Source organism: Eremothecium gossypii, chromosome VII (assembly GCF_000091025.4).
Source record: "Eremothecium gossypii ATCC 10895 chromosome VII, complete sequence".
Taxonomy (NCBI): domain Eukaryota; kingdom Fungi; phylum Ascomycota; class Saccharomycetes; order Saccharomycetales; family Saccharomycetaceae; genus Eremothecium; species Eremothecium gossypii.
In genome coordinates this window covers 1080254-1104081 of record NC_005788.4, presented here as the reverse complement: position 1 = coordinate 1104081, position 23828 = coordinate 1080254, and the positions used below count along the sequence as shown (strand labels likewise).

The following is a 23828-nucleotide window of genomic DNA, read 5'->3' as shown; positions in this document are numbered from 1 at the left end:
GTTTGTTGTTCAAATCTACAAAAACCACGTTTCGCGATTTTTCGGGCATGCTCGTTCCCCGGCACTGTGTGGGTGTCGCGGTGACGGGGCAGCAGCGACGTTGGCTCAGCGATTATGCAATGGGCACTAGTTGTTCAAAAAGATACCACAAGCGAGGCTGCAGCAGTGGCGCGGTGCAGCCAAGTAGGCTCCTACGTAGAAATCACTGGGATTCCAGTGGCTGCGGGGGACGTTGTGAATCCGAGGTATCGTTTTTCACGCAGATCCCGGTGAAGTCAGCCCACTGGCGGATAAGTGAGTCGTCCAGAAGGGCAATGAAGTCATCGTCTGCCTCGAGGACCGCGCGGAGGTCGTCAAGCGCGACAGGCCGCAGACAGTAGATGTGTGCCAGCAGGCGCGGACTGCGACGGACAAGCGCAGTCATTCGTAGAAAAAGGGCGGAGCGACGGTCGGCGTCGGAAGCCGTGCCGAGACTGGCGGCGTCGGAGGCGGCCTCAATGCGGGCGACGGCCGCAGCGGCTTTTCGGACGGCAGCGGCTGAGCGGCCCGGGCGCACCCCTATATTTTTGAGCGTGCGTCTGACCTCCAGCAGGGAGGGCGGGCTGCGGGCCTGGCTGGGGCCCTGGAGGACGTAGGGGTCATCCTCGCTGTCGGGAATGTAGTCAAGCGGGGAGGCGGGCGCGGTGTACACGCGGACGGGGAGTGGGGAGGCGGGCGCGCGCGTCAAGGGGGTAGCGGGCGGGCGCAGGGGCGACGTTGCGGTGGAATCTGGGCAGAAGCTGTGCTGCGAGAGGCCTGCCTGGGGCTGCGGGGAGCCCAGGCTGACCGCGTCGCCCGCATCCATGCTATCGGGGATGACATCTTCGGACGCGGACTGGTCCTCCAGCAGCTGCGAGAGCGTGAAGATGCGCAGCTCGTCGTCGCCCGGCCCGCACGTGCCCTGGCGTTCCTGCGACTGCGCGGGGCAGTCCGGGGGGCGTGCATGGGAGGCGCACCAGGGGGTTTCGTCCAGCCCGTCGCCGTAGACGTAGCTCTTGATGCAGGCGACGTCCGAGCGCGTGGCCTTGGGCAGCCGCTCGTGGAGCAGGCGCACGATCTCGCGCCACTCCCCCTCATTGTAGACCGAGCACCCATGGAACGCGCGCTCCCTGGAGCGCTCTTGTTGCAGACCCCGCAGCAGGTTGTTTACCTTCTGCGTCTTTCCCGACAGCATGGTCAGCAGGCTGCGCGCCCGGTCTTCCTTTCGCAGCCGCTCGAAGTTTTCTGTGTTGAACTCCGTCAGGCTGCGGACCTTGGTGTTGTTGCGCCGCGTGCGTCGCACCTTCGGAACCCGTTTGGCTGTGCGTCCGCCCGCGTTCGCCTCGCCGTCTTCTTGTGCGTATGTGAAGCCCGTCACCAACTGCCGGAACTGCCGCCGAGCGCCCTCTGTCGCCTCAAACTCATCTATGCGCCCCTGCACCTGCGTGGATAGGAATACCTGCTCCCTATGCTCCTCTCCGCCACTCTCGGCCGTGGTGGTCCTGCCGCCGACGCCTGACTGCGGGCTCTCCGCCGCGTCTTCCTCGGCATCGGCCTCATCGGACTCGCTGAAAAGTGCTTGCCCCTGTGTTTCTTCGACGCTGTGCGCCACAGGCATGTCCTCGTCCGAGTTCGCATCGCCAAGTATCTTGAGATTACGCTCGGCCCTCCTCAAGTCCATTGCTTTGCAACGCCGAAACCTCAACTGGCGTTGGAGCTGCTACGAATTATTTACGATTGGCATCGCTCTAAAATCTACCACTGACTAAAATCTGTCCTGATATCACTATTGACGTTGTGTGCACGTGACACTCACGTGAATGAAGGACCAGCCGCGCACTCAGTCACACGTGGACCCGGACATTACTACGCCACGCCACAGGGCATCGCCCCGGACGAAATACAGTATTTATAGTGGAGAGGGCCGCCCACCATCCTCTTACACCACCAATGTTGCCTGCTCCGGTCTTCCAAACCATCCGCGCCGCTGCCGTCGCGCCCGCGTTATTGCTGCCGGCCACCCGTGCACTGTCATCTGCATGCACACCTCGTTCCTGGCTCTCGCGGCTACTCTATCCTCCGGGCCGCCCGGGCGCGTCTTCTTACCGAGACAACAACAGCAGTGGGGGAAACCAGTGCCTGTTGCCAATCCGCTCCAACGCAGAACTCAACGATGCGCTGCTTATTAGTCACTCCGCGCCGCTGCTCCTGAATTTCACCTTCCGCGGCGTGCCGCAAGCGGATGCCCTTACGGGTGCCGCTAACCGCATTGTTCTGCTCGAGACTGACAAACGCATCAACATCGCAGACGTCGAGGCGGACTTTGCAGACACCCGTGAGGGCATGTTGCGTTTTGGGGTCAATTCCCTGCCTACGCTTGTTGCAGTCCGCAAGACACTTCCTGTGGACTACTACACGCTGTCTGAAGATGAGCTTGCCGAAGTCAACTGGCTACGCCTCAAGGCCTGGATCGAGCGTAATGCCGACGACTGGTAAAAAAAGAAATAAAATATGCCCGTTGAGAAAAAAGTAACTGTAGCGTATTTTTTTCTCACGTCGGGATTCATGATGGCCAATGTGACGCCGCTGAAAGTCAGCGGCGTGGCAGTTTCTTTTAACAATTCCTAGCGGCATCACCAGGACGCTATAGCTTGAGATAGAATGGTTCCAGGAGGAGCCTATATCCCGATCTGGATTATGACTGATCCCGTCGGGCGATGAGCTTAGCCTAGTGATATATAAATAGCGGACGTATAATTTCGTTTCTACAACAGAAACTAATTAGTCTGGTTTTGTGCGTGCGCAGTGGCAGATAGCTATTTATTTAAAGTCGCTTCTGCATCGGCAGCTTGAAGACGATCATCTAAGAGTAAATCGGCAGTTTGTGCGAGCAGGCTACGGTTCCAGATAATGCAAGATATGACCTCCTCGATATCTTCTTCCAAGAAGGACGAGAGCTACGTGAAGGTCAGCCCCAATACCGTGGGGTCTGGCGATGAGCGGCGCACCGGCATAATGCGGGGTTTCATAGACTCGTTCCGCCGCGGGCGCGATGTTGACTTAATGTGCAAGGCTGACGCGGAGGATGGCACGACCGCGAAAATGAAGAAGACGATTAAGACCAGGCATCTATTGATGATTACACTTGGAACGGGTATCGGAACGGGTTTGCTTGTGGGCAATGGTTCTGCTCTAGCAAAGGCTGGGCCTGCGGGTTTGATTCTAGGATACGTAGTGTCCTCTGCGATGTTGTACTTGATTGTCGAGGCCGCTGGTGAGCTAGGTATTTGCTACTCTGGGATGACTGGTAACTACACTGCATACTCGTCGCTTCTCGTGGACCCCGCTATGGGATTCTCCGTCTCATGGGTTTACTGTATTCAGTGGATGACAGTCTTCCCGCTACAGTTGGTTACCGCTGCTATGATCATTCAATACTGGACGGACATAAATCCTGATATCTTTGTTGCGATTATCTATGCAGTCATCGTGTTCATCAATTTGTTCGGTGCGAAAGGATATGCGGAAGCAGAGTTCTTCTTCAACTTGTGCAAAGTTCTGATGATTATTGGTTTCGTGATCCTAGGTGTCGTCATTAACTGTGGCGGTGCCGGTACCTCCGGATACATCGGTGACAAGTACTGGCACGAACCTCGTCCGTTTATGAACGGTTTCAAGGGTTTATGCTTTGTCTTTTGCTACGCTGCATTTGCATACGGTGGTATTGAAGTGATGGTTCTAAGTGCATCTGAACAAGAGAACCCTAGGAAATCCATCTCCAGTGCGTGCAAAAAAGTCATCTACCGTATTGTCCTCATCTACCTATTGACCACTGTAATTGTGTGCTTTTTGGTGCCTGCAGACCATCCAAGTTTGGCGTCTGAGGGCAGTCGCGCTTCTCCATTAGTCATTGCCGTCTCCTTCCATGGTGTGAAGATTGTTCCACATATTATCAATGCTGTCATCTTAATTGCTGTCGTCTCTGTTGGAAACTCCTCTCTATACTCCGCACCAAGACTATTGCTTTCTTTGGCGGAGCAGGGCTACGCTCCAAAGATATTCACATACATCGACAGGCAAGGTAGACCATTGCCAGCCTTCTTTGTTGCCATGGTATTCGGTCTTTTGGCCTTCTTGGCCGCTTCGCCAGCTCAGGACGACGTCTTCGGATGGTTGTTGGCTATCTCTGGTCTTTCGCAGATGTTTATCTGGATGTCGATCTGTATCTCGCACATTCGCTTCCGTGATGCCATGAAGGCACAGGGGCGTTCCATGGGTGAGGTTGGTTACAAGGCCAGAACTGGCTACTGGGGCTCGTGGATAGCTGTCGTCACTGCTTTCCTCATCCTAATCGCCCAGTTCTGGGTCGCCATCTCTCCTGTCGAGACGAAAGGCGTCGACGCTCGCTCCTTCTTCCAGAGCTACCTAGCGTTCCCCATTCTACTATTGGCCTACTTCGGTTACAAAATCTACCATAAAGACTGGCGTATCTGCATTCCAGCTTCGGAGGTCGACTTAATTTCGCACAGACAAGTCTTCGATGAGGACGAGCTAAAGCAAGAAGACCTAGAGTGGAAACTAAAACTAAAGAGCTCGCCAATTTGGGTTAGAATATACCACTTCTGGTGTTGATGGTCCCTTATAGCGGCTAGCTACTCCCTTCAGCATAGCGGCCTCCCGGGGCCTGCAGATCCCACCCTAATAATTTGTTTCATTACATACATATATAGACTAATAGAACAGTTCAATTACTCCTTGGCAAAGTGGCCGCGCTTCCCCACAGCTTTGGCATTGCAGTACGCTGTTAGCGTCGGCTTGCTGGTCCCGGTTTTCCCCGCAGAGGCGTCTCTGAGCCTCGACGCATTGTTGAGCGTTGAGTTTTGCCACTTCCACTGCCCCGCAGTTGCCCCGCATGCACTTCTTACCTGCCGGCGACCACCAACACAAGCTTATTCACGGAGCAGTTTTTCCTGGTTAGTTAAGCCCGGTGCTTTATGACGGAATCTGCCTATCGTACCGGGTGCCTCCAATTCCGCCGGTGCGGGTTGAAGTCCGCCGCGGGGCCCTCCGCGAAGAAGATTTTGCCGTGTACTATTTCTTTTTACCATGGAATAACGTCACACTGCAGTGAGTAAAGCGGCATATTCCGAGTTGAGCCGTATGAAAGCCAACTGGGAAGAGAGAGAATGCCGTGCCGATGGCCCATATGCCATCAATGTCGTACTATCAGGAGGAGTAAATTTGTTTTGATGACCAGTGGCTACCGGGGGTCGCATGTGCGATAACCACCGATTGCCAGGGCATTACTGATAGAAGTATCTTTTATAATAACAAAAATATGATAAGTATATAAGCAACGTTGTGGTACTACGGGCATTGAACTTGTTCAGAGACTCGGTTTTCGTTAGGTTGTTCCACAAGGTAGCAGGTCGAAATGTCAGGCTTTGTATCAGATAAGCCTGCGGTACCAAAGGCAACCAGTGACTCCTCCAGCAGCGCTGTCTCGATAGAATACGCCGGGAATCGCAATGCATGGACGAGGTTCACTGATTCGTTCAAGCGTGCCCAAGTCGACACGGCGGTGGACTTGGAGGGGAAAGATGCTGATAATGGACTGAATAAAACCCAGCAGACGTTGAAACACAATATCAAGACCCGGCACCTGACTATGATTTCGCTCGGGACGGGTATTGGCACCGGTCTTCTTGTCGCCTCTGGTAAGGCGTTGCATTTTGGCGGACCCGCTGGGCTGGTGATCGGCTACGTTACTACATCCACAATGCTTTACTGTGTTGTCCAGGCATGTTGTGAGCTTGGCGTAGCATACGCTACACTTCCCGGAAACTACAATGCATACCCCACGTTTTTGGTCGATAAGGGTTTTGGCTTTGCTGTGGCGCTGGTTTATGGGTTGCAGTGGGCCACGGTTCTTCCTTTAGAGCTGGTGACTGCTTCGATGACGGTGAAATACTGGACATCGAGCGTCAATCCTGATGTCTTCGTCGCCATCTTCTACGTCTTCTTGCTCTTCATCCACTTCTTCGGCTCCAGAGGTTACGCCGAAGCTGAGTTCATCTTCAATTCGCTAAAAGTGTTGCTGATGGCCGGGTTTATCATTATGGCTATTTCTCTAACCGCGGGTGCCTCCGAACAGGGCTACATCGGGGGACAGTACTGGCACGACCCGGGTGCCTTTGGAGGCGATCGTGCCATCGACAGGTTCAAGGGCATCTGCTCCGTGTGGGTGCAGGCCGCGTTCGCGTATGGCGGTTCCGAGTTCATCGCCCTGACCGCAGCAGAGCAGGCAAACCCCAGGGAATCGGTTCCCAAGGCCACCAAGAGATGGCTATACAGAGTCGTCGTCGTGTTTCTGCTCCCCGTCATTCTGATCGGCTTCCTGGTCCCACACAACTCAGACCAGCTGTTGTCCGCCGAGGGTGGCTCCGGCAGCCGCGCGTCGCCGTTCGTGATCGCAGCCGCGCTGCACGGCGTCCGAGTCGTGCCGCACATCATCAACTTCATCATTCTGACGTCCGTGATCTCTGTCGGCAACTCCGCCATGTACTCCGCGCCCCGCATCCTGCTGTCGCTTGCCGAACACGGTATGTGCCCCAAGATCTTCACCTACGTCGACAGACAGGGCCGGCCGCTTGTGACTCTGATTTTCGTTTCGCTATTCGGTCTCATCGCCTTCGTCGCCGCCTCCAACCAGGAGGAGAACGTCTTCACCTGGCTCAGCGCCATCGCCGGTCTATCCCAGCTCTTCACCTGGACCGCTATCGCCGTCTCGCACGTGCGCTTCCGCCGCGCCATGCGCGTGCAGGGCAGGTCGCTAGGGGAGCTCGGCTACCGCGCCAACACCGGCGCACTGGGCTCCTACTACGCCATCTTCTTTAACGTCATCGTCCTAATTGCCCAGTTCTGGATTGCCATCGCGCCCATCCCCAAGCACGGTGAGCTCGACGTCGAGTTTTTCTTCCAGAACTACTTGGCGTTCCCGGTGCTGGTCGTGTTCTACCTGGGCTACAAGCTGTGGAAGAGGGACTTCCGCCTAGTCATCCCCTCCAGCGAGGTCGACCTGCTGTCGCACAGACAGATCTTTGACGAGGAGGTATTGCTGCAGGAGGAGGCCGAACGCAAGGAGAGGCTGAGAAACTCCACCCTCTTCAAGCGTTTATTGGATTTCTGGTGTTAACTTGGCTTACAAGGGAACCTCACAAAGGACTATGCATTACTTAATTGCATCGAGTTAATTAATTACGACTTATTATTTAATTTTATAAAGCCTACACGAGTGATGGCCGCGGGCTGTGGGGTACCCTTCGAGAACAGGGACGAATTCCTATTCGTTGACCCTTACAACAAAAAAAGAAATACCGTCGGCTGAACGGACGGGGAGGTGTCAGCGAGAGGCTCTGAAAAAGCGTGTAGCAAGAAGCGGTACCGGCGGTTGCGGCGGTGTTCTCAGCGTATTTTAGGGCATTTTACGCCGGTTTCGGTGGAAGTGTCATCGCAAGATGCCGCAGAAATGACTGATAGTAAAACTGTGGTGGTCTGCGGTCGCCCGCTGTGCAAATACTTTAGGCGATGGGATAGACGCTCTTTGCTTATTCTGCACTACTCTTCTGCACACACAGCGTGGGATGTCAGCAGATTCTGTGAATAAGTTCAACGAGAAAACCGTTGTGCAAACAGCATACAGCCCGAGCTACGCGAGCCCCGAGTCGACGGGGCCGTTCCGGCGGTTCGTGGACTCGTTCCGGCGGGAAGACACGTCGCGGAGTGGGGACCTGGAGGACGGCGAGATCAACTCGACGGACACAACCAAGCTGCAGCAGAGGATGCGCACGCGGCATGTGGTGATGATGTCGCTGGGTACTGGTATCGGGACGGGCCTGCTCGTTGCGAATGCAGCGTCTCTACATTACGGTGGACCAGCAGGCTTGTTGATCGGGTATCTGTTGGTCTCCATTGTCTCCTATATCATGATGCATGCGGCCGGCGAGATGGCCGTGGCCTACCCTACGTTGCCGGGCAACTTCAACGCTTACTCATCGATTTTCATCTCCAAGCCGTTCGGATTTGCCACGGTGTGGCTGTTCTGTCTGCAGTGGCTGACGGTGTTCCCATTGGAGCTGATCACGGCGACCATCGTCATCAAGTACTGGAAAGTTTCTGTGAACGCGAATGTGTTCGTGGTAATCTTCTACCTGTTCATCATCTGTATCCACTTCTTTGGTGCGCGCGGCTACGGCGAAACCGAGTTCATCTTCAACATGTGCAAGGTTCTGATGATTGTGGGATTTGTGATTGTGGGCATCTTGATCAACGTCGGCGCGATTGGCGATACCGGCTACATCGGCGACCGCTACTGGCGGAACCCCGGCTCCTTCGTCTCGGGGACGCCGCTCGATAAACTGAAGGGCACTGCATACGTGCTCGTCACCGCTTACTTTTCGTTCGGTGGTATGGAGCTGTACGCCCTGTCAGTCAATGAGCTACCCAACCCGAAGACAGCCATCCCAAGCGCCTGTAAGAAGGGTGTGTACCGGATCCTGTTGGTTTATTTGCTCACCATGATCATGATTGGGTTCCTAGTTCCCCACGATAGCGATCGGTTAATGGGGTCGGGCAGCAACGATGTCCACCCATCGCCATACGTTCTGGCTATCGAGATGCACGGTGTGAAGGTGCTTCCGCACATTGTCAACGCCGTTATCCTCATCTCGGTCATCTCGGTTGGCAACTCCGCGATGTACTCGGCGCCCAGACTGTTGTGTGCGTTGGCACAGCAGGGCTACGCTCCCAAGCAGTTAGACTACATTGACAGAGAAGGTCGGCCGTTGATCTCCCTGATCCTATGTGCCATATTCGGGCTAATTGCCTTTTCAGCTGCATCCGATAATCAGGAAAAGATTTTCATCTGGCTTGCGGCCATCGCCGGTCTCTCTGAGCTGTTCACATGGACGTCGATCTGCCTCTCGCATTTCAGATTCCGGCAAGCTATGAAGCTTCAGGGCAGATCACTGGAAACTCTTGGGTACCGTGCCATCACCGGGCAATGGGGCTCGCTATATGCCGTCTTTTTCAACCTCCTTGTCTTTATTGCCCAGTTCTGGGTTGCCCTAGTTCCAATTGCAAAGAAAAAGGTGGATGTTCTGTCTTTCTTCCAGAACTACATGGCTTTCCCGCTGTGGTTAATCATGTTCCTTGGCTACATGGTGTATAGCCGGAACTGGACCCTCCTCAACCCACTGGACAAGATGGACTTGGACACCCATCGCAGGGTCTACGACGTGGAGGTCCTGAAACAGGAGGAGTACGAGTTCAAGGAACGGATGAGAAACAGTCCTTGGTACGTCAAAGTATTGAATTTTTGGTGTTAAAAACCACAACGTGAACACCGTCATTGATATGTACGACCCTTATTCTGCCGAAGTGCAGACTGTTCCGCCAGGCTTAGACGTTTTACGAACATTCATGAGCAGGGAGTGCGCGCATGCACTCCAATAGTAATATTACATACATATGCATAGGAAAGCATTTAATTAACTATCGAAGAAACAACTTGGTATAAACAGCACCATTGCAACACATAGCGAGTAGACGACCTGCCGTGGGCGGCGGACCCCGATACAGTTTACTCAAACGCGGCGTGCTGACGCTGGCATGGCAAACCTCCATACACCGCATACAGGCGATACTGAAAAAATTTTCCATATAGAGAATCTCATCACCTAAAATATATAGCTGCGATATTGGCAAAGGTATTACAACGTTACTAATTGGCATTCAGGTACCCTTCTAAACAGGTTTACAATGTCTGAGGAAGCAGCCGTCCAACAGGTAGCCGAAAATGTGGCCAACCTTCACCTAGATGAGGTAACCGGGGAGATGGTTTCCAAGTCGGAATTGAAGAAGCGTATCAAGCAACGTCAGGTCGAGGCCAAGAAGGCTGCGAAAAAGGCCACGAGCAAGCCTAAGCCAGAGCCAAAGAAAAAGGTGGAGAACATGGCCGATCTAGATCCATCCAAGTACTTTGAGGCACGTTCTCGGCAGATTCAGGAGCTGCGGAAGACGCAGGAGCCCAACCCATATCCGCACAAGTTCAACGTGACTATCGGACTGCCAGCGTTCTTGAATAAATACGCCCACCTACAGCGCGGAGAGACTTTGCCCGAGGAGCGCGTGTCGATTGCCGGTAGAATTCATGCTAAGCGTGAATCCGGCTCGAAGTTGCGGTTCTACGTTCTTCACGCCGACGGTGTGGAAGTCCAGGTCATGTCCCAGCTGCAGGATTACCATTCTGAGGAGGCCTACGAGCAGGACCATGGTTTGTTGAAGAGAGGTGATATTGTGGGTGTGGAGGGATACGTCGGCAGAACGCAGCCAAAGAAGGGTGGTGAAGGTGAAATTTCTGTTTTTGTTTCGCGCATTCAGCTATTGACGCCGTGCTTGCACATGCTGCCAGCCGACCACTTTGGCTTCAAGGACCAGGAAACAAGATACAGAAAGAGATACCTGGACTTGATCATGAACAAGGACGCCCGTGGACGCTTTATCACCAGATCCAAAATCATCACCTACATCCGCAAGTTTTTGGACAACAGAGACTTCATTGAGGTGGAGACGCCAATGATGAACGTCATTGCTGGCGGTGCTACTGCTAAGCCATTCGTTACCCACCACAATGACTTGGACATGCAGATGTACATGAGAATTGCCCCCGAGCTATTTTTGAAGCAGCTAGTTGTGGGCGGGATGGACAGAGTCTACGAAATCGGCCGCCAGTTCAGAAATGAGGGTATCGACATGACTCACAACCCTGAGTTTACCACCTGTGAATTCTACCAAGCATATGCCGATGTGTATGATCTGATGGACATGACTGAATTGCTCTTCTCCGAGATGGTTAAGGAAATAACCGGTGATTACAAGATCAAGTTCCACCCAGATCCAAACGACCCTAGCAAAGAATATGACATCAACTTCGCTAGACCTTGGAAGAGAATCAACATGATTGAGGAACTTGAGAAGAGGTTCAATGTCACATTCCCAGCAGGAGACCAATTGCACACTGCTGAGACAGGAGAGTTCTTGAAGAAGATCCTCTCTGACAACAAGATGGACTGCCCACCTCCACTAACCAATGCGCGTATGCTGGACAAGCTTGTAGGCGAACTTGAGGACACTTGCATTGATCCAACATTCATTTTTGGTCACCCACAAATGATGTCGCCATTGGCTAAGCACTCGAGAGACCAGCCAGGTCTTTGCGAGCGTTTCGAAGTCTTCGTGGCCACCAAGGAGATCTGTAACGCTTACACCGAGCTAAACGATCCTTTCGACCAAAGAGCTCGTTTCGAAGAGCAGGCTAGACAAAAGGACCAGGGTGACGACGAGGCACAGTTGATTGACGAAACATTCTGCAACGCACTTGAATACGGTTTGCCACCAACTGGTGGATGGGGATGTGGTGTTGACAGACTGGCGATGTTCTTGACCGACTCTAACACCATCAGAGAGGTTCTTCTCTTCCCAACTTTGAAGCCAGACGTACTAAAGGAGGATTTGAAGAAGGAAAACTAGGCCTTCTAGTGGTATGTATGCTCTATCCTATTTCGGCTGTTCTACTAGCAGCATGCTTTTGAGCTAAAGAGTTTTATATGTAAGTACCAAAGCCATTTAGCCATTTTGGAGGCCATCGACGGCGGCTGTCCGTCATACAGACCTACCAAGTTTCCCGCTACGTTTCAGCTCGAGTGCCCGTTTATATGGCGGATTCGTGGGTGACTGTACGGGATCCAGGGCGGTCGCGCTCTTGGGCAGGTCGTGGTACGTCGCATCGCTGTCAAAGGAGTCCAGGCCCCCACAGGAAATGAACGGCGCTATGCCGCGATGGCCTTCCGAGTACATTGGCAGCGGCCGGCCCGGCGTAAGCGGTTGTTGAATCGACCAGTTCTGGAAAAACTCCTCAAAAAATTCCTCGACAGATACATTCTTTTCTATATTGGGGGCCCAGGACAGTGGGGGAGTGTATCCTTGGCATACTATGAAGCTTTCCAGTGAGGTGCCTCGTGACGACCGCGGCTTGGCGCATGTCACTTTGTCGAATAGGAGGCCCAGCTGCGAGTAGAGCATGTCAATGTCGCGCCCGCGGAAAATCTTGGCCACGAAACAACCACCGGGGGCGAGCAGGGACACCGTCAATTTCAAGGCACTCAGGATCAGCTGCTGCTGCACGTACTCATCCAGGTCGTGCAGCCCGGTCACATCGGGTGCGCCGTCGCTGCACACAAAGTCCGCCTTCTCGCCCTTAAACAGTTCGATAATCTTGGTCAGCGTCCGCGGGTGTGTGATGTCAGCCTGCAACGTCGTGACATGTTCTATCCGCGACATGGGCTGCAGGTCGACCGCAACAATGCGCTTTTTCGTGTTCTTCCCGTCCGGAAACAGCTCCCGCGACAGCACCTGCGACCAGGACCCGGGCGCTGCACACAGATCCACCACGCGTTGCACTCCGTCCAAGAAATGGAACTCATCGTTCAACTGCAACAGCTTGAACGCCGACCGCGCCCTGAAGCCTTGTTCCTTCGCCTTGCGGTAGTACAGGTCCCGCTTATCCTTGCTGCTCTTACCCATCTGTCTGCTTCCTCCTTGCAGTGTGCTTCGTAATCCGCCGAGTGCTTGGTAGTGTTACACGCTCATGTTCGACTCTTGGATTTTTCACCGACAGTCGCTGAGCCACCAGCTAGGTCCCGGTGCACCAGCTTCTTCACCACACACCACGATCATTTAGCCGCTCTTCCGCTGCTCATATCAGCTATATACCTACCTCAGCAGCTTAAACTTCGGCGGCTAGCGCTCTGTTTCTACAGCTCATCGCCACTGTTCTGACATGAGACATCGCGGTGTTCTTGGATGTTGAAAAATTTTCAGCTATAATGTTCAACATAACTGGTAAAACCGTGAGACGACAGTGGCGGCACCCAGCAACTTGACTATGCTTTCTGTATTCGGCCTTCGGACCGTGGCACGGTGCAACTCCACGCTAGCCTCTGGCGGTGCGCGCGCGGCTGCCGCTGCTGGCGGGAAGGCAGGAGCCCAGTACAGCGCACTGCCCAAGTCCGTGCACGCGCTGTATTTCCAGCCGCTGAAGCTTCCAGTGAAGCACCACGACCTGGTGGCAGACCTGCAGCTGCGTGCGTTTGACAACCAGAGTCTGGACTTCTTCGCGAACTTTGCTCTGCGCGTGGGCTACTACCTGGGCATCCCGATGACCGGCCCCAAGCCGTTGCCGACGCGGCGCGAACGCTGGACGGTGATCCGGGCGCCGTTCGCGCATGCCAAGTCGAAGGAGAACTTCGAGCGGCACACGCACAAGCGGCTGCTGCGCCTGTGGGACGCCAACCCCGAGGTGGTGGAGATGTTCCTCAGCTACATCACCAAGCACAGCATGGCGGGCGTCGGCATGAAGTGCAACATGTTCCAGCGGGAGAGCGTGCAGCTGGCGCAGGAGCTGGCCGACGTGCCGCTCGCGCCGGGCGCGCCACAGACCGCCGACGAGGTTGTCGGCGCGAAGGTCGCAGAGCTCATGCAGAGCCCCGAGTTCAAGAAACACCTGTAAATAGTATTGAATACACCGATACATATGACCGCGGGCGTGCGGCTAGCCGTACATCCCCCAGTCCTCCTCCAGCTCCGCCGCGGAGCCGTCGATCTCCGGCTTGCGCACCAGCACGTCGCTCCGGCACATCGGGCACGTAGTGCTGCGCGACAGCCACACCGACACGCACTGCAGATCGAATGTGTGCCCACAGTTGGGCAGCTCCACCACCAGTGGGTACTCGTCCTCCAGGTACCCGCAGCAGCAGATCGCGCAGTTGTCGCCCTCAGCCAGCCGCTTTTTGGGCACGCGCGGGAGCGTGTCCATGTACCCGTCGGGCACGCCCCCGTCGCCCTCGCCGATCAGCTGCAAGTGCTGCTGTAGCTCCTCCGGCATCAGTCTCACGATCACATTTAGTAGCGCGGTGCTGTGCGCATCTGCCTCCTGGAACATGTCAGCCAGCTGCCTGCGAAGTTCGGACCGTGTCCCCTGGTCGTCTGTGAGAGTTAGTATTCTTGGCCGCAGTCGGTCGCACATTGGCATCACTTACTATTGTCGCTGGGCATTCACCTCCCTGGATCACTGGTGCTCCCGGTGGCGGTAAGGGGCAACAGACAGGCTTTTTTTATTTTCCTCTATAATACGCTGCTCTATGTAGCGTATACTATACAAGTCTTAACTAAGGTGAAGTGAGAAGTCATTATTTAGCTGCGTTTCGGCCGGTCATGCAGCCGGCTACCATATTAGCATGCCGCTGGCCTTGACGGCTTTGGACGTGGGGGAATTGTTGATGCCCAAGGACCTTATGGAGTTCAACCTCACGGAGAGGTTTCCGAGATCGAAAATGTCACTTTCGGCAAATTGCGACACACCGTAATACTCGGCAAACGAGTTCTCGACACCGCTGAGCTCGTCGTCGACGTCGTCGACATAGGACAGAAAGAGGCCTTCGTTCGGGCTGGCGGGCGCGCGCGCGCAGCCGGCAGGCGCCCGCGCAGAGGCTGGCGCCGGGCCCGCGCGCTCACACGCGGCTGGCGCAGGGTCTGCGATGCTCGCGGCGGTGTTCTGCGGGGTGCTGCACGGGGCGCTGTCGGGGCGCGCGGCCGCGCGGCGGCTGGTGCTTCGTTGGGGCGGCTTGGGGCCAATGGCACGGGGCTGGAGCGCGGCCAACGGCAAATCGAAGCCCTTGCGGTGCAACACCGAGCCAGCCCGGTGCATGCACCGGGCGAGCGTCATCATGGTGCCCACGAGCACGGAGAGCACGAAGAGTTGCAACGCCTCGAGCATGAAGTTGGAGTTCCTGGCGGCGCGGTAGTGCACGTCAGGGGCGTGGCGCGAGCCGTGCGGGGGCACGAGCGAGTAGACCATCTGCGGCGGGTCAAGCGCGTAGTTGTAGCGGAGCCGCTCAGTGTGGTATTGCCTAAAGAAACGTGCCACCTTCTGGAATACGCTCAAGAAGGTGGCCCACGCAACCGAGAGCTTTATATCCTCAATCATAACAAGTGGCGTAGTTTTGTTCGCGATGACGGCCCACTCGTTAATAAGCTGGGGAAGCACCAGGGCCTACATTTGTGTCGCGGCCCCTTGTCAAAAGTTTATATAGGTTTCCGCGAGGTTTCCACGAGGTTTCCAAAGGCGCATGTCCGTCGCTGAAAAACGTCACAGCTCCAGCGTGGGCCGCGGGCCGCGCCGGCCCTGGCGCCTCGGGGCGGCTGCCTTCTTGGCGACCTTGCCGGCCGCTGAGGCCGGCGCGGCTGGGCGCGCGGGGCTGGCGCCCTCGGCGTCAGCGCGCATTGTCTTTGTCGCCAGGCGCGCGATGCCCTCGGTCTGCTGTTTGGTCTCCCCGAACGCAGCCAGGTGGAACTCCGGCCACGCAACCACGTGCATGCGGAGGTGGCGGATGCGCAGCACGCCCTTGGGCGCCCCTGCAGCGGCCGGCAGCGTCTCCAGGCGTGCGACGAACGCTTGCGCCAGCTCCTCGCGTCGGAAGCGGATGCCGGCGCAGCGCGCATCCTGACGCACCACCACAGACACAGAGCCCGCGTCCCGCCAGTCCGGCGTGCGCACGAGCTGCGACACCGCGTCCACAAGCTCCCACTCGGGCAGCGCCGGGTCCACGCCGTATATAAAGAACGACCGCGACGCCGGCGTGGCCAGCGCGCCCCCGAACGGCAGCTGCGTCTCCGGCACCTCGCCCGCGTCCTCCCGACCGCCGTGCGCGCGGGCGGCCGGGGCCGCGGCCGCCGCCACCGCGCGCATCTTGCCCATCAGCTCCCGCAGCGGCGCGCTGTCCGCAGTAAGCCGCGCCCCGCCCAACTGCCCGCCGCGCAACGCCAAAAAACGCCGCACCATTTCGTTGGACGCCTCCGGCGTGCGCTCGTCTGAGCCCTGCACCAGCGACACCAGCTCGTCGCGCAGCGCCACCGGCAGCTTCCACGCCAGGTCCAGCATGCAGCACTGGCACACGTTGCGCTGCGCCGCGCAGCGCCGGCAGACCAGCGTCTTGGTCACCCGCGGCGCGCCCGGCGGCTTGAAGTGGTACAGCGTGAACGGCAGCGTGCATATCTTGCACTCAGCCCCGCGCGCCGCGCGCGTCATGCGCAGGTCCGCGTCCGTCAGACACTGCTCGCAGATGCTCGGCGTCTCCTCGTCCATGGCGCTGGCACACGGAAGAGAGAAAGCGCGCCGCCTACTTTTTCAAGATATACACTCTACAACGGCCTAGCTCAGGGTTAAAAAGCTGTCAAATGGTTCCTCCTGTGTAGTCGGCTGAAGAAATTCAAGTTGTTGTTTGTGCGTTTTCATCACGCTAGGCCTGCGGCCAACGGGGGCGCGCTCCTGCGCGCCCCGGTCGGCGGGGGGCTGCGAGAAGGACGAGTCGGGCCGCCGCGCGCGCCCTTATATATACAGCGGAAAAAAAGAAACGTCTTAGCCCTAACTGGGTCGGCAACGTACACACTACGTACTAGCTTGGCACGGCGGTCCGCTTCAGGTGGGTCCGGTAGTGCTGCAGGCAGTTGTCGTGTCTGCTGAAGCGCTGGCCACAGCCGGGGAAGTGGCACGCGTGGTTCTTTTCGCCGGTGTGGATGCGGTTGTGGCGCGCGAGGTGCCCGGACGTGGTAAAGCCCTTGCCGCAGGTCTGGCACAGGTGCTTGCGCCGCTTCTCCACCGGCACGGGGGCCGGCGCGCGCTTGCGCGCCGGCGCCGCTGCGCAGCCGAACGCCCCCCGGTCCAGCGCCTGCTTCAGATACGTCTCCAGACGCCGCATCGACTGGTGGCTGCTCGCGAGCGGCGGCAGCAGCACGCGCCGCCCGCCCGCGGCCCCCGGTGGCGCCACCGCCGCCAGCACGATGCTCTGGTGCGCGCCTGCTTGCCGAGCGTTGTCCATTCTGTTTCGCGGCGCTGTCGGAAGCCGGCCTATACGACGCGCCTAAACGGATGTCTGCTGACGCTTATATACTGATATTACGTCTGCCTCTACGCCATGCGGCATGCTCACGCAGGTCCGCCGCCGTAACCCGCACGGTCGCGCCGGATCACCGTGCGCGATCGTCGGCGTGATTGTGTGCGGCGGCGCTTGGCCGCGCCGCCGACGCGGTCTGGCCGGGACCCTGGCTGTCTTGGCGCGGACGTTGCAGGCCCTGCGTGCGCGTGGGCTGACACCCGTGCCACGCCTCTATATAAGCCGCCGGGCGGCACCGCTAATTTCGCCTCTTGCGGCGCCCCAGCAATGGCATCCGCCCACACCCCCCACATGCGCGAGCGCATGGAAGAGCTCGTGCGCCGCAAGCAGCGCGAGATTACAGCCGCGTTCGAGGCGATCGACACGGTCAAGTTCAAGGCCGACTCCTGGGAGCGCAAGGAGGGTGGCGGCGGCACGTCGTGCGTGCTGCAGCACGGCACCACGTTCGAAAAGGCCGGCGTTAACGTCTCGGTAGTCCACGGCGAGCTGTCGCCGGCAGCCGTCAGTGCCATGCGGGCCGAGCACAAAAACCTGCACCTCCCCACGGACCCCGTGACCGGGCAGCCGGCGGCCGGCGTGCGCTTCTTCGCCTGCGGCATTTCTCTGGTGATGCACCCCGTGAACCCCCACGCGCCGACCGTGCACCTCAACTACCGCTACTTTGAGACGTGGGACGCGGCGGGCAAGCCGCAGACGTGGTGGTTCGGCGGCGGCTCGGACCTGACGCCAAGCTACCTGTACGAGGAGGACGCGCGGCTGTTCCACGCGGCGCACAAGGCCGCGCTGGACCGCACGGACCCCGCGCTGTACCCGCGGTTCAAGAAGTGGTGCGACGAGTACTTCTGGATCAAGCACCGGGGCGAGAGCCGCGGCATCGGCGGCATCTTCTACGACGACGCGGACGACCGCGAGCCGGAGACGCTGCTGCGGATGGCGGAGGACTGCCTGGACGCGTTCGTGCCGGCGTACAAGACGATCATGCTGCGCCGCAAGGACATGCCGTACACAGCCGCGGAGCACGAGTGGCAGCAGATCCGGCGCGGGCGGTACGTGGAGTTCAACCTGGTGCTGGACCGCGGGACGCAGTTCGGGCTGCGCACGCCCGGGTCGCGGGTGGAGTCGATCCTGATGTCGCTGCCGGTGACGGCGCGGTGGGAGTACGACCACCACCCCGCGGAGGGCACGCGCGAGGCGGCGCTGCTGGAGGTGCTGCGGCACCCGCGCGAGTGGGTCGGGGAGTGACTACGTAGCGTGTATTGAAGATATGTATGGCTAGTTCTCGCGCCACTTGTGGCCGCACGTGACACACTTGTAGAACGTGGTCATGGGCTCGTCGGCGGAGCGGATCTGCAGCTGGAAGAAGTACGCCTTCTCGCCGCCGCAGGTCTCGTGCTGGGGGCACTGCACCGCGGTCTGGTCGACGTTGTCCCAGGCGCCCTCGCCGCCGAGCACGTCGTCGACCTCCTTGCGCGGCAGGTTGCGGCGGTCGTAGATCTCGACGCCCTCGATGGGGAACTCGTAGGGGCACGAGGGGCAGCCCAGGCGGTAGACGCCGGAGTCGCCCTTGCTGACGGGCAGCATGTTGTTGCAGTAGGGGCAGAACGAGAGCATCGCGGTGTGGGCCAGAGGCGATGCGGGCTCGAGAAATTTTCAGCGCGCGGCGCGGGCCTGCCTGGTCGGGCGCAGAGCCCAGGATGGACGGCCAGGACGCAGAAGCAGGGGCCCCGGCCGACATCGTGGCGCACGCGGACCTGGGCGTGGCGCCGGCGGGCGCGGGCGCGCCCAGCAGCAAGTTTCTGCGCTTCTACCGCGCGGCGACCGCGCGCTCGCGGCGCGCATCAGGCAGGCGCGGCCGCGCGTCGCCCCGGCGCGGGGGCGCGGCCGACAGCAGCGTGGACGAGGGCGCCACGGCAGTGCCGAGCAGCAGGGACGCCGCAGAGGAGGAGAGCCCGCGGCGCAAGCAGCCTGTGCGCGTGCCGCAGACGCCGGCGAAGCTAGCCGCGCCGGCGCTGGAGGCAGACGACAGCGACGGGTTTGTGACGGCGCGTAGCACGCCGCTGCGCTCGCCGCGGCGCCAGCTGACGTTCTCGTCGCCGAGCAAGTCGCCGCGCAAGACCCGCAAGCAGGACGTGCTGCTCGCGCAGGTGCCGAGCTTCAAGCTGGACCCCGGCTTCGTGCCTGCAGCGGTGCCGAAGGGGTACCGCCTGCCGGAGGACCGCAACCTGACGTACTTCTTCGATGGGTTCGAGGGCTACATCGACCAGAAGAAGCCGATCCGCGCGCACAAGAAGTCGCGCAACTCGATGGCGATCGCGCCGAGTGTGTCGCGCGACGAGTTCCGGCTCCTGAGCGGCGCGCTCAACGGCTTCATGCACCAGACGCCGCGCGCGGTGCTGACGGGGCACCAGCAGCGGCTGTTTCCGCAGTACTGGTTCGAGGTGATGCAGGGCTTCACTCTTCTGTTCTACGGCATCGGCTCGAAGCGCCGCTTCCTCGAGACGCTCGTGTTCGAGTACCTGTCACCCAAGCTGGCGCTGTCTGGCGCGCCCGAAGGCGCGGACGTCGAGGGCGTGCCCTGTGTGGTGATCAACGGCTTCAACCCCGCGTGCAACTACCGCGACTGCTTCCAGAGCATCGCCGCCTACATGCTGCCCGACGAGCTGCGGCACGCAGAAACCAAGTACTGGCACAACCACGTGCACCTGCAGATCCAGAAGATGGTCGAGCACTGGGCCGCGCAGCCGCCGCAGGTCCAGATGGTCGTGCTGGTGCACAACCTGGACGGGCCGATGCTGCGCAAAGACCCCTTCCAGCAAATGCTCAGCTCGCTCGCGCGCATCCGCCAGATCGCCATCGTCGCCTCCGTGGACCACATCCACGCGCCGCTGCTCTGGGACAGCCTGCGCGCGCAGCTCTACAACTTCGTTTTCCACGACGTGACCAACTACGAGCCCTACGCCATCGAGGCCGCGTTCCAGGAGTCTGTACGGCTCAACCGCTCCGAGCTGCAGGCGGGCAGCATCGACGCCGCGCGCTACGTTCTGGCCTCGCTGACCGCCAACTCGAAGCGCCTGTTCCGCCTGCTGTTGGAGACCGTCGTCGCCAACATGCAGTCTGCCAAGCGCATAAAACTGACAAACTCGCGCCGCGCAGGCATTTCTTTTGGTGTCCCGTTTTCCGCTTTCTACCAGGCCTGCGCCGCCCAGTTTGTGGCCTCCAATGAAATGTCCTTGCGCTCCATGCTCCGAGAGTTTGTCGAGCATAAAATGGCTCATCTGGCGAAGGACAAGGCCGGCCAGGAAATAGTCTACGTCAATTACTCCTTTGGCGAGATGCAGAAGCTATTGAGCGACGCCCTCTCCAGTGTATAGTTTTCTTTCGTAGCCGACATCTCAGCTCGAGCTGAGACTCGAAACGCTGAATAAGCATGGACATGTGTCTTGAGTAATAAACAGGGCACAGCTGCCCCGCGAAAAAAAAAGGCAAAGTAGCAACTAACTTCACCAATATTATCTTCTGAGCAGCGGCCTAGCGGGGGCAGACTTGAACTTATCCGTGCTCCACTGATTGCATTTTCGGCCGTTTCGCAAGGTATTGGTGCAGAGGCCTGTCATACGACTATCACGGACCGCAACAGCTACTGCGAGCCGATCGATATGAGCAAGAGACACACAGGAGAACAAAGCTCGCCCACGGAGCCCGTTCCGGGCACCGGGGCGCTCACAGGGCCATTGGAGATGCTGCAGGCAGGCAGTACAGTCCTTGTCGGTGTGCACCAGGTCGAGGTGATTGAATACCTGGCGGAGGGGGGGTTTGCGCACATTTACAAGGTGTCTTTTGTTGGGTACACGAACGAGCTCGACAGGCAAGACCGGATCCTGCAGCCAGGCGACACAGTGTGTCTCAAGCGCGTGCGTGTGAGCGACGAGAACGGACTGAATGAGCTGCGCAACGAGGTGGAAGTGATGAAAAAGCTACGTAATTGCAGTAACATCGTGCAGTACTACGACTCGAATGCGTCGCGCCTGGGGGATGGGAAGCCGGGCTATGAGGTGCTCCTTCTGATGGAGCTCTGCCCCAATGGATCGCTGCTTGACTACATGAACCAGCGGCTGGCGACCAAGTTGTCGGAAGCGGAAGTGCTGAAGATCATGTATGACATCACCGTGGGTCTCTCGCACATGCACTACCAGCGCACACCGCTGATCCACCGCGACATCAAGATTGAGAACGTGCTGGTGGACGCAGACAACAACTTCAAACTGTGCGACTTTGGGTCCACGTCTCCATGTTTGCCGGCGGTCGCCAGTCACCAGGAGATCGCGATGCTCATGAACAACATATATGTGCACACCACGCCACAGTATCGGTCGCCGGAGATGATTGATTTATACCGCTGTCTGCCGATCAATGAAAAGTCGGACATCTGGGCCTTGGGGATTTTTCTGTACAAGCTGCTCTTTTATACTACACCATTTGAATTGACAGGTCAGTTTGCAATCTTACACTCCAAGTATGAAATACCGCGGAATAGCTTCTCGTCCAAACTAATCAATTTGGTGATCATTATGCTGGCTGAGAATCCTTATTTGCGTCCGAATGTGTACCAAGTGATGTATCATATTTGCTCTATGATGGAATGCGAAGTCAAAATAGACGACCTCTATGGCCAGGGGCCATACAATTTTGATATGTATGGGCGATACCAAGAAAAGCTACAACGCCTGCAATATGATATGTTGATGTCTCACCAGCTGGCGCAGAGGGGGATTATCAACACTGACAAAGTAAATGATCTTTTTATTAGCACCTTTGAGTGCGCTCCGAAGCAACCAATGGTAATGGGCCAGAATGCCGTGGCACAGCAACAGATTTTCGTTGCGCCACCATCCACGAATACCTCCATGCCAGTCGATATGCAGCAGTCCTTACCGAAGCCTTTGGATCATAATGGACCTAACGCGCATGGGGGTTTAGATTCATTGCAGAAATTACCAAAATCAGCGGATGTTGGCAATTATCCTGTTGCGGAAACCCATATGCATATGTATGCTGACGCCCAGAAAAATTATATCCAGGTTCCAAGGAAGGAGGTTATGATGCAGCATACAGATCGCTCTGTATTGTCTGATCATTCCGGCAATGGTACATCTACTCCATCATTACCTGGCTCCTGCCCCGTTCAACATGAACAACTTGCTAACACACCAAAGTCCAAACAGTATAAGAAAAACAATCCCTTCCCTAAAATGGCTAAACAGGACTTCGTGCACGACACCTACGATGAGAGCGACGAGCACTCGCCGGGCGATGATCCTGCCCCAGCAAGCAAGCCTGTTGACAGTATGATCCCCTCTGTCCCAGCTACCGTAACGCCTATGGTGTCCGTCCAGCGCGACCGCTCTTTCCAGCATATCCAGCCAGGTCAGATTCCAGAAAACGTGCGCGAATGCGAGCCAGAAAGTGAGGTTGAGATGGATTTGAGCCATAAAATCCAAAACTGTAACTTGGATCAGCAGCAGTCTCTCCAGGCTCAGGACCTCAAGCTGCAGCAGATTCTCCTCCATCAGCAACAACTCCAGCATCGACAATACCAACAACAGAATGATAATCGCCAGCAGCATGCACAGCGTTTGCATGACCAGATGCCACATCAACAGCGGCAGCAATTGCCGCTCCAAATGCATTTGCGGCCGCAGCACCCGTGTAGTAACAATGTGCCGTTGCATAAGACGTTGGCGGAACAGGCTTACCAACTTTCCGATTCCACACAGCCGCAGCCGCAGCCGCAATATCAAGCCTACTATGTTGATAGGAAGACGGCTGTGCCCTTCCAAACTTACAGCAACGCCTACACCCAAAATCAGCACGTGTTCCCTCAGCAGTCTTCAAGAGGCACTTACGGTACCTCTGACAGAATACAGAATGGCAGCAACCAACTCATAGAATTTTCGTCGCCTGATAAGTCTGCGAACGATGCACAATTGGATCTGACTTATAACCAGATTAACCTGTCGAAACCAAACTCTGTCGGCGGCGGCGACCCCAGCGAAAACGCCAGTGTCGAGTTGAACGGCTCCGGTAGCAGCGTTCTAACGAACGAGAGTATCGCAATGGAATTACCCAATGCCGAAGAGAGACCAGTGCCCCCCTCGACGTCCGGCGCCACGCAGCCCGCTGAAAACATTCATTCTCGCCAAGAGAGTGATAGCTACCATGACCGAGAAGACAGTCGCCATGTGACTGGCCACGTTCCCAGGCGCTCTCTTGAGCTGGACTTCCAGGAAATTGATCTGTCTTCCTCTCCAACGCCGGTTTCTGCGTCCAAGACATCCTCGAAGGCACATCTACAGCCAAACCGCTCTGGCACGGCCAACTGTGGCACAAGTAACAGCAGCAGCGTCGTGAGCGGCGTGCGCAAGTCCTTCCACAGAGGGAGGAAATCAGTCGACTTGGATGTCTCGAAGAAAGAGTCGAAAGAAGAACCCACCAACTCAGGTTCCGGTAAGAGGCGTTCGATTTTTGGTGTCTTCAAGAGTTAACTAGTACATATCTGAACGTCTTCTTTACTTACTAAGATACATTATCGTTAATCATCTCGGCTTTGACTTGATACCTGTCCGACAACTCGTAGTGCAGTTGAAAGCTGTATCGTCCGGAACGGTAAAAAGTCATAATCGTACGCAGCTCATAGTAAAAAGTGTGTAACTTGCCATACTTGAGCACACGCCAGAACGAAGA

At 57.2% G+C, this 23828-nt stretch overlaps 16 protein-coding genes and 1 non-coding gene across 17 annotated transcripts; 9 read left to right on the top strand and 8 right to left on the bottom strand.

The window, feature by feature from the left end:
• Positions 1-202: 202 nt before the first annotated feature.
• On the bottom strand, positions 203-1699 carry SLX4 (Slx4p; the record flags this gene model as incomplete). The annotated part of the gene is made up of 1 exon (NM_211769.1): positions 203-1699. The coding sequence occupies one exon, from the start codon at positions 1697-1699 to the stop codon at positions 203-205; it is 1497 nt and encodes a 498-aa protein (NP_986707.1).
• A 269-nt stretch (positions 1700-1968) lies between these two features.
• Positions 1969-2514, top strand: AGOS_AGR041C (AGR041Cp; the record flags this gene model as incomplete). The annotated part of the gene is made up of 1 exon (NM_211768.1): positions 1969-2514. One exon carries the CDS (start codon positions 1969-1971, stop codon positions 2512-2514), a length of 546 nt encoding a protein of 181 aa, NP_986706.1.
• A 414-nt stretch (positions 2515-2928) lies between these two features.
• AGOS_AGR040C (amino acid permease) lies at positions 2929-4650 on the top strand (the record flags this gene model as incomplete). Its single annotated transcript, NM_211767.1, has 1 exon — positions 2929-4650. The coding sequence occupies one exon, from the start codon at positions 2929-2931 to the stop codon at positions 4648-4650; it is 1722 nt and encodes a 573-aa protein (NP_986705.1).
• Positions 4651-5452: 802 nt separating this feature from the next.
• AGOS_AGR039C (amino acid permease) lies at positions 5453-7213 on the top strand (the record flags this gene model as incomplete). Its single annotated transcript, NM_211766.1, has 1 exon — positions 5453-7213. The coding sequence occupies one exon, from the start codon at positions 5453-5455 to the stop codon at positions 7211-7213; it is 1761 nt and encodes a 586-aa protein (NP_986704.1).
• A 448-nt stretch (positions 7214-7661) lies between these two features.
• AGOS_AGR038C (amino acid permease) lies at positions 7662-9404 on the top strand (the record flags this gene model as incomplete). Its single annotated transcript, NM_211765.1, has 1 exon — positions 7662-9404. One exon carries the CDS (start codon positions 7662-7664, stop codon positions 9402-9404), a length of 1743 nt encoding a protein of 580 aa, NP_986703.1.
• Positions 9405-9837: 433 nt separating this feature from the next.
• On the top strand, positions 9838-11607 carry KRS1 (lysine--tRNA ligase KRS1; the record flags this gene model as incomplete). Its single annotated transcript, NM_211764.1, has 1 exon — positions 9838-11607. The coding sequence occupies one exon, from the start codon at positions 9838-9840 to the stop codon at positions 11605-11607; it is 1770 nt and encodes a 589-aa protein (NP_986702.1).
• A 132-nt stretch (positions 11608-11739) lies between these two features.
• Positions 11740-12660, bottom strand: TRM7 (tRNA methyltransferase TRM7; the record flags this gene model as incomplete). The annotated part of the gene is made up of 1 exon (NM_211763.1): positions 11740-12660. The coding sequence occupies one exon, from the start codon at positions 12658-12660 to the stop codon at positions 11740-11742; it is 921 nt and encodes a 306-aa protein (NP_986701.1).
• Positions 12661-13021: 361 nt separating this feature from the next.
• On the top strand, positions 13022-13645 carry RSM10 (mitochondrial 37S ribosomal protein uS10m; the record flags this gene model as incomplete). The annotated part of the gene is made up of 1 exon (NM_211762.1): positions 13022-13645. The coding sequence occupies one exon, from the start codon at positions 13022-13024 to the stop codon at positions 13643-13645; it is 624 nt and encodes a 207-aa protein (NP_986700.1).
• A 42-nt stretch (positions 13646-13687) lies between these two features.
• On the bottom strand, positions 13688-14167 carry AGOS_AGR034W (uncharacterized protein; the record flags this gene model as incomplete). Its single annotated transcript, NM_211761.1, has 1 exon — positions 13688-14167. The coding sequence occupies one exon, from the start codon at positions 14165-14167 to the stop codon at positions 13688-13690; it is 480 nt and encodes a 159-aa protein (NP_986699.1).
• A 192-nt stretch (positions 14168-14359) lies between these two features.
• AGOS_AGR033W (AGR033Wp) lies at positions 14360-15121 on the bottom strand (the record flags this gene model as incomplete). Its single annotated transcript, NM_211760.1, has 1 exon — positions 14360-15121. One exon carries the CDS (start codon positions 15119-15121, stop codon positions 14360-14362), a length of 762 nt encoding a protein of 253 aa, NP_986698.1.
• Positions 15122-15283: 162 nt separating this feature from the next.
• ECM2 (Pre-mRNA-splicing factor ECM2) lies at positions 15284-16279 on the bottom strand (the record flags this gene model as incomplete). The annotated part of the gene is made up of 1 exon (NM_211759.1): positions 15284-16279. One exon carries the CDS (start codon positions 16277-16279, stop codon positions 15284-15286), a length of 996 nt encoding a protein of 331 aa, NP_986697.1.
• Positions 16280-16385: 106 nt separating this feature from the next.
• Positions 16386-16431, bottom strand: AGOS_AgSNR47. Its single transcript, NR_149392.1, has one exon. It is a non-coding gene; the product is annotated as an AgSNR47 (small nuclear RNA).
• A 158-nt stretch (positions 16432-16589) lies between these two features.
• On the bottom strand, positions 16590-17012 carry AGOS_AGR031W (C2H2-type zinc finger protein; the record flags this gene model as incomplete). Its single annotated transcript, NM_211758.1, has 1 exon — positions 16590-17012. The coding sequence occupies one exon, from the start codon at positions 17010-17012 to the stop codon at positions 16590-16592; it is 423 nt and encodes a 140-aa protein (NP_986696.1).
• Positions 17013-17354: 342 nt separating this feature from the next.
• Positions 17355-18329, top strand: HEM13 (coproporphyrinogen oxidase; the record flags this gene model as incomplete). The annotated part of the gene is made up of 1 exon (NM_211757.1): positions 17355-18329. The coding sequence occupies one exon, from the start codon at positions 17355-17357 to the stop codon at positions 18327-18329; it is 975 nt and encodes a 324-aa protein (NP_986695.1).
• Positions 18330-18359: 30 nt separating this feature from the next.
• Positions 18360-18698, bottom strand: RPC11 (DNA-directed RNA polymerase III core subunit RPC11; the record flags this gene model as incomplete). Its single annotated transcript, NM_211756.1, has 1 exon — positions 18360-18698. One exon carries the CDS (start codon positions 18696-18698, stop codon positions 18360-18362), a length of 339 nt encoding a protein of 112 aa, NP_986694.1.
• A 20-nt stretch (positions 18699-18718) lies between these two features.
• Positions 18719-20458, top strand: ORC2 (origin recognition complex subunit 2; the record flags this gene model as incomplete). The annotated part of the gene is made up of 1 exon (NM_211755.2): positions 18719-20458. One exon carries the CDS (start codon positions 18719-18721, stop codon positions 20456-20458), a length of 1740 nt encoding a protein of 579 aa, NP_986693.2.
• A 285-nt stretch (positions 20459-20743) lies between these two features.
• Positions 20744-23629, top strand: AKL1 (serine/threonine protein kinase AKL1; the record flags this gene model as incomplete). The annotated part of the gene is made up of 1 exon (NM_211754.1): positions 20744-23629. One exon carries the CDS (start codon positions 20744-20746, stop codon positions 23627-23629), a length of 2886 nt encoding a protein of 961 aa, NP_986692.1.
• Positions 23630-23828: the final 199 nt, after the last annotated feature.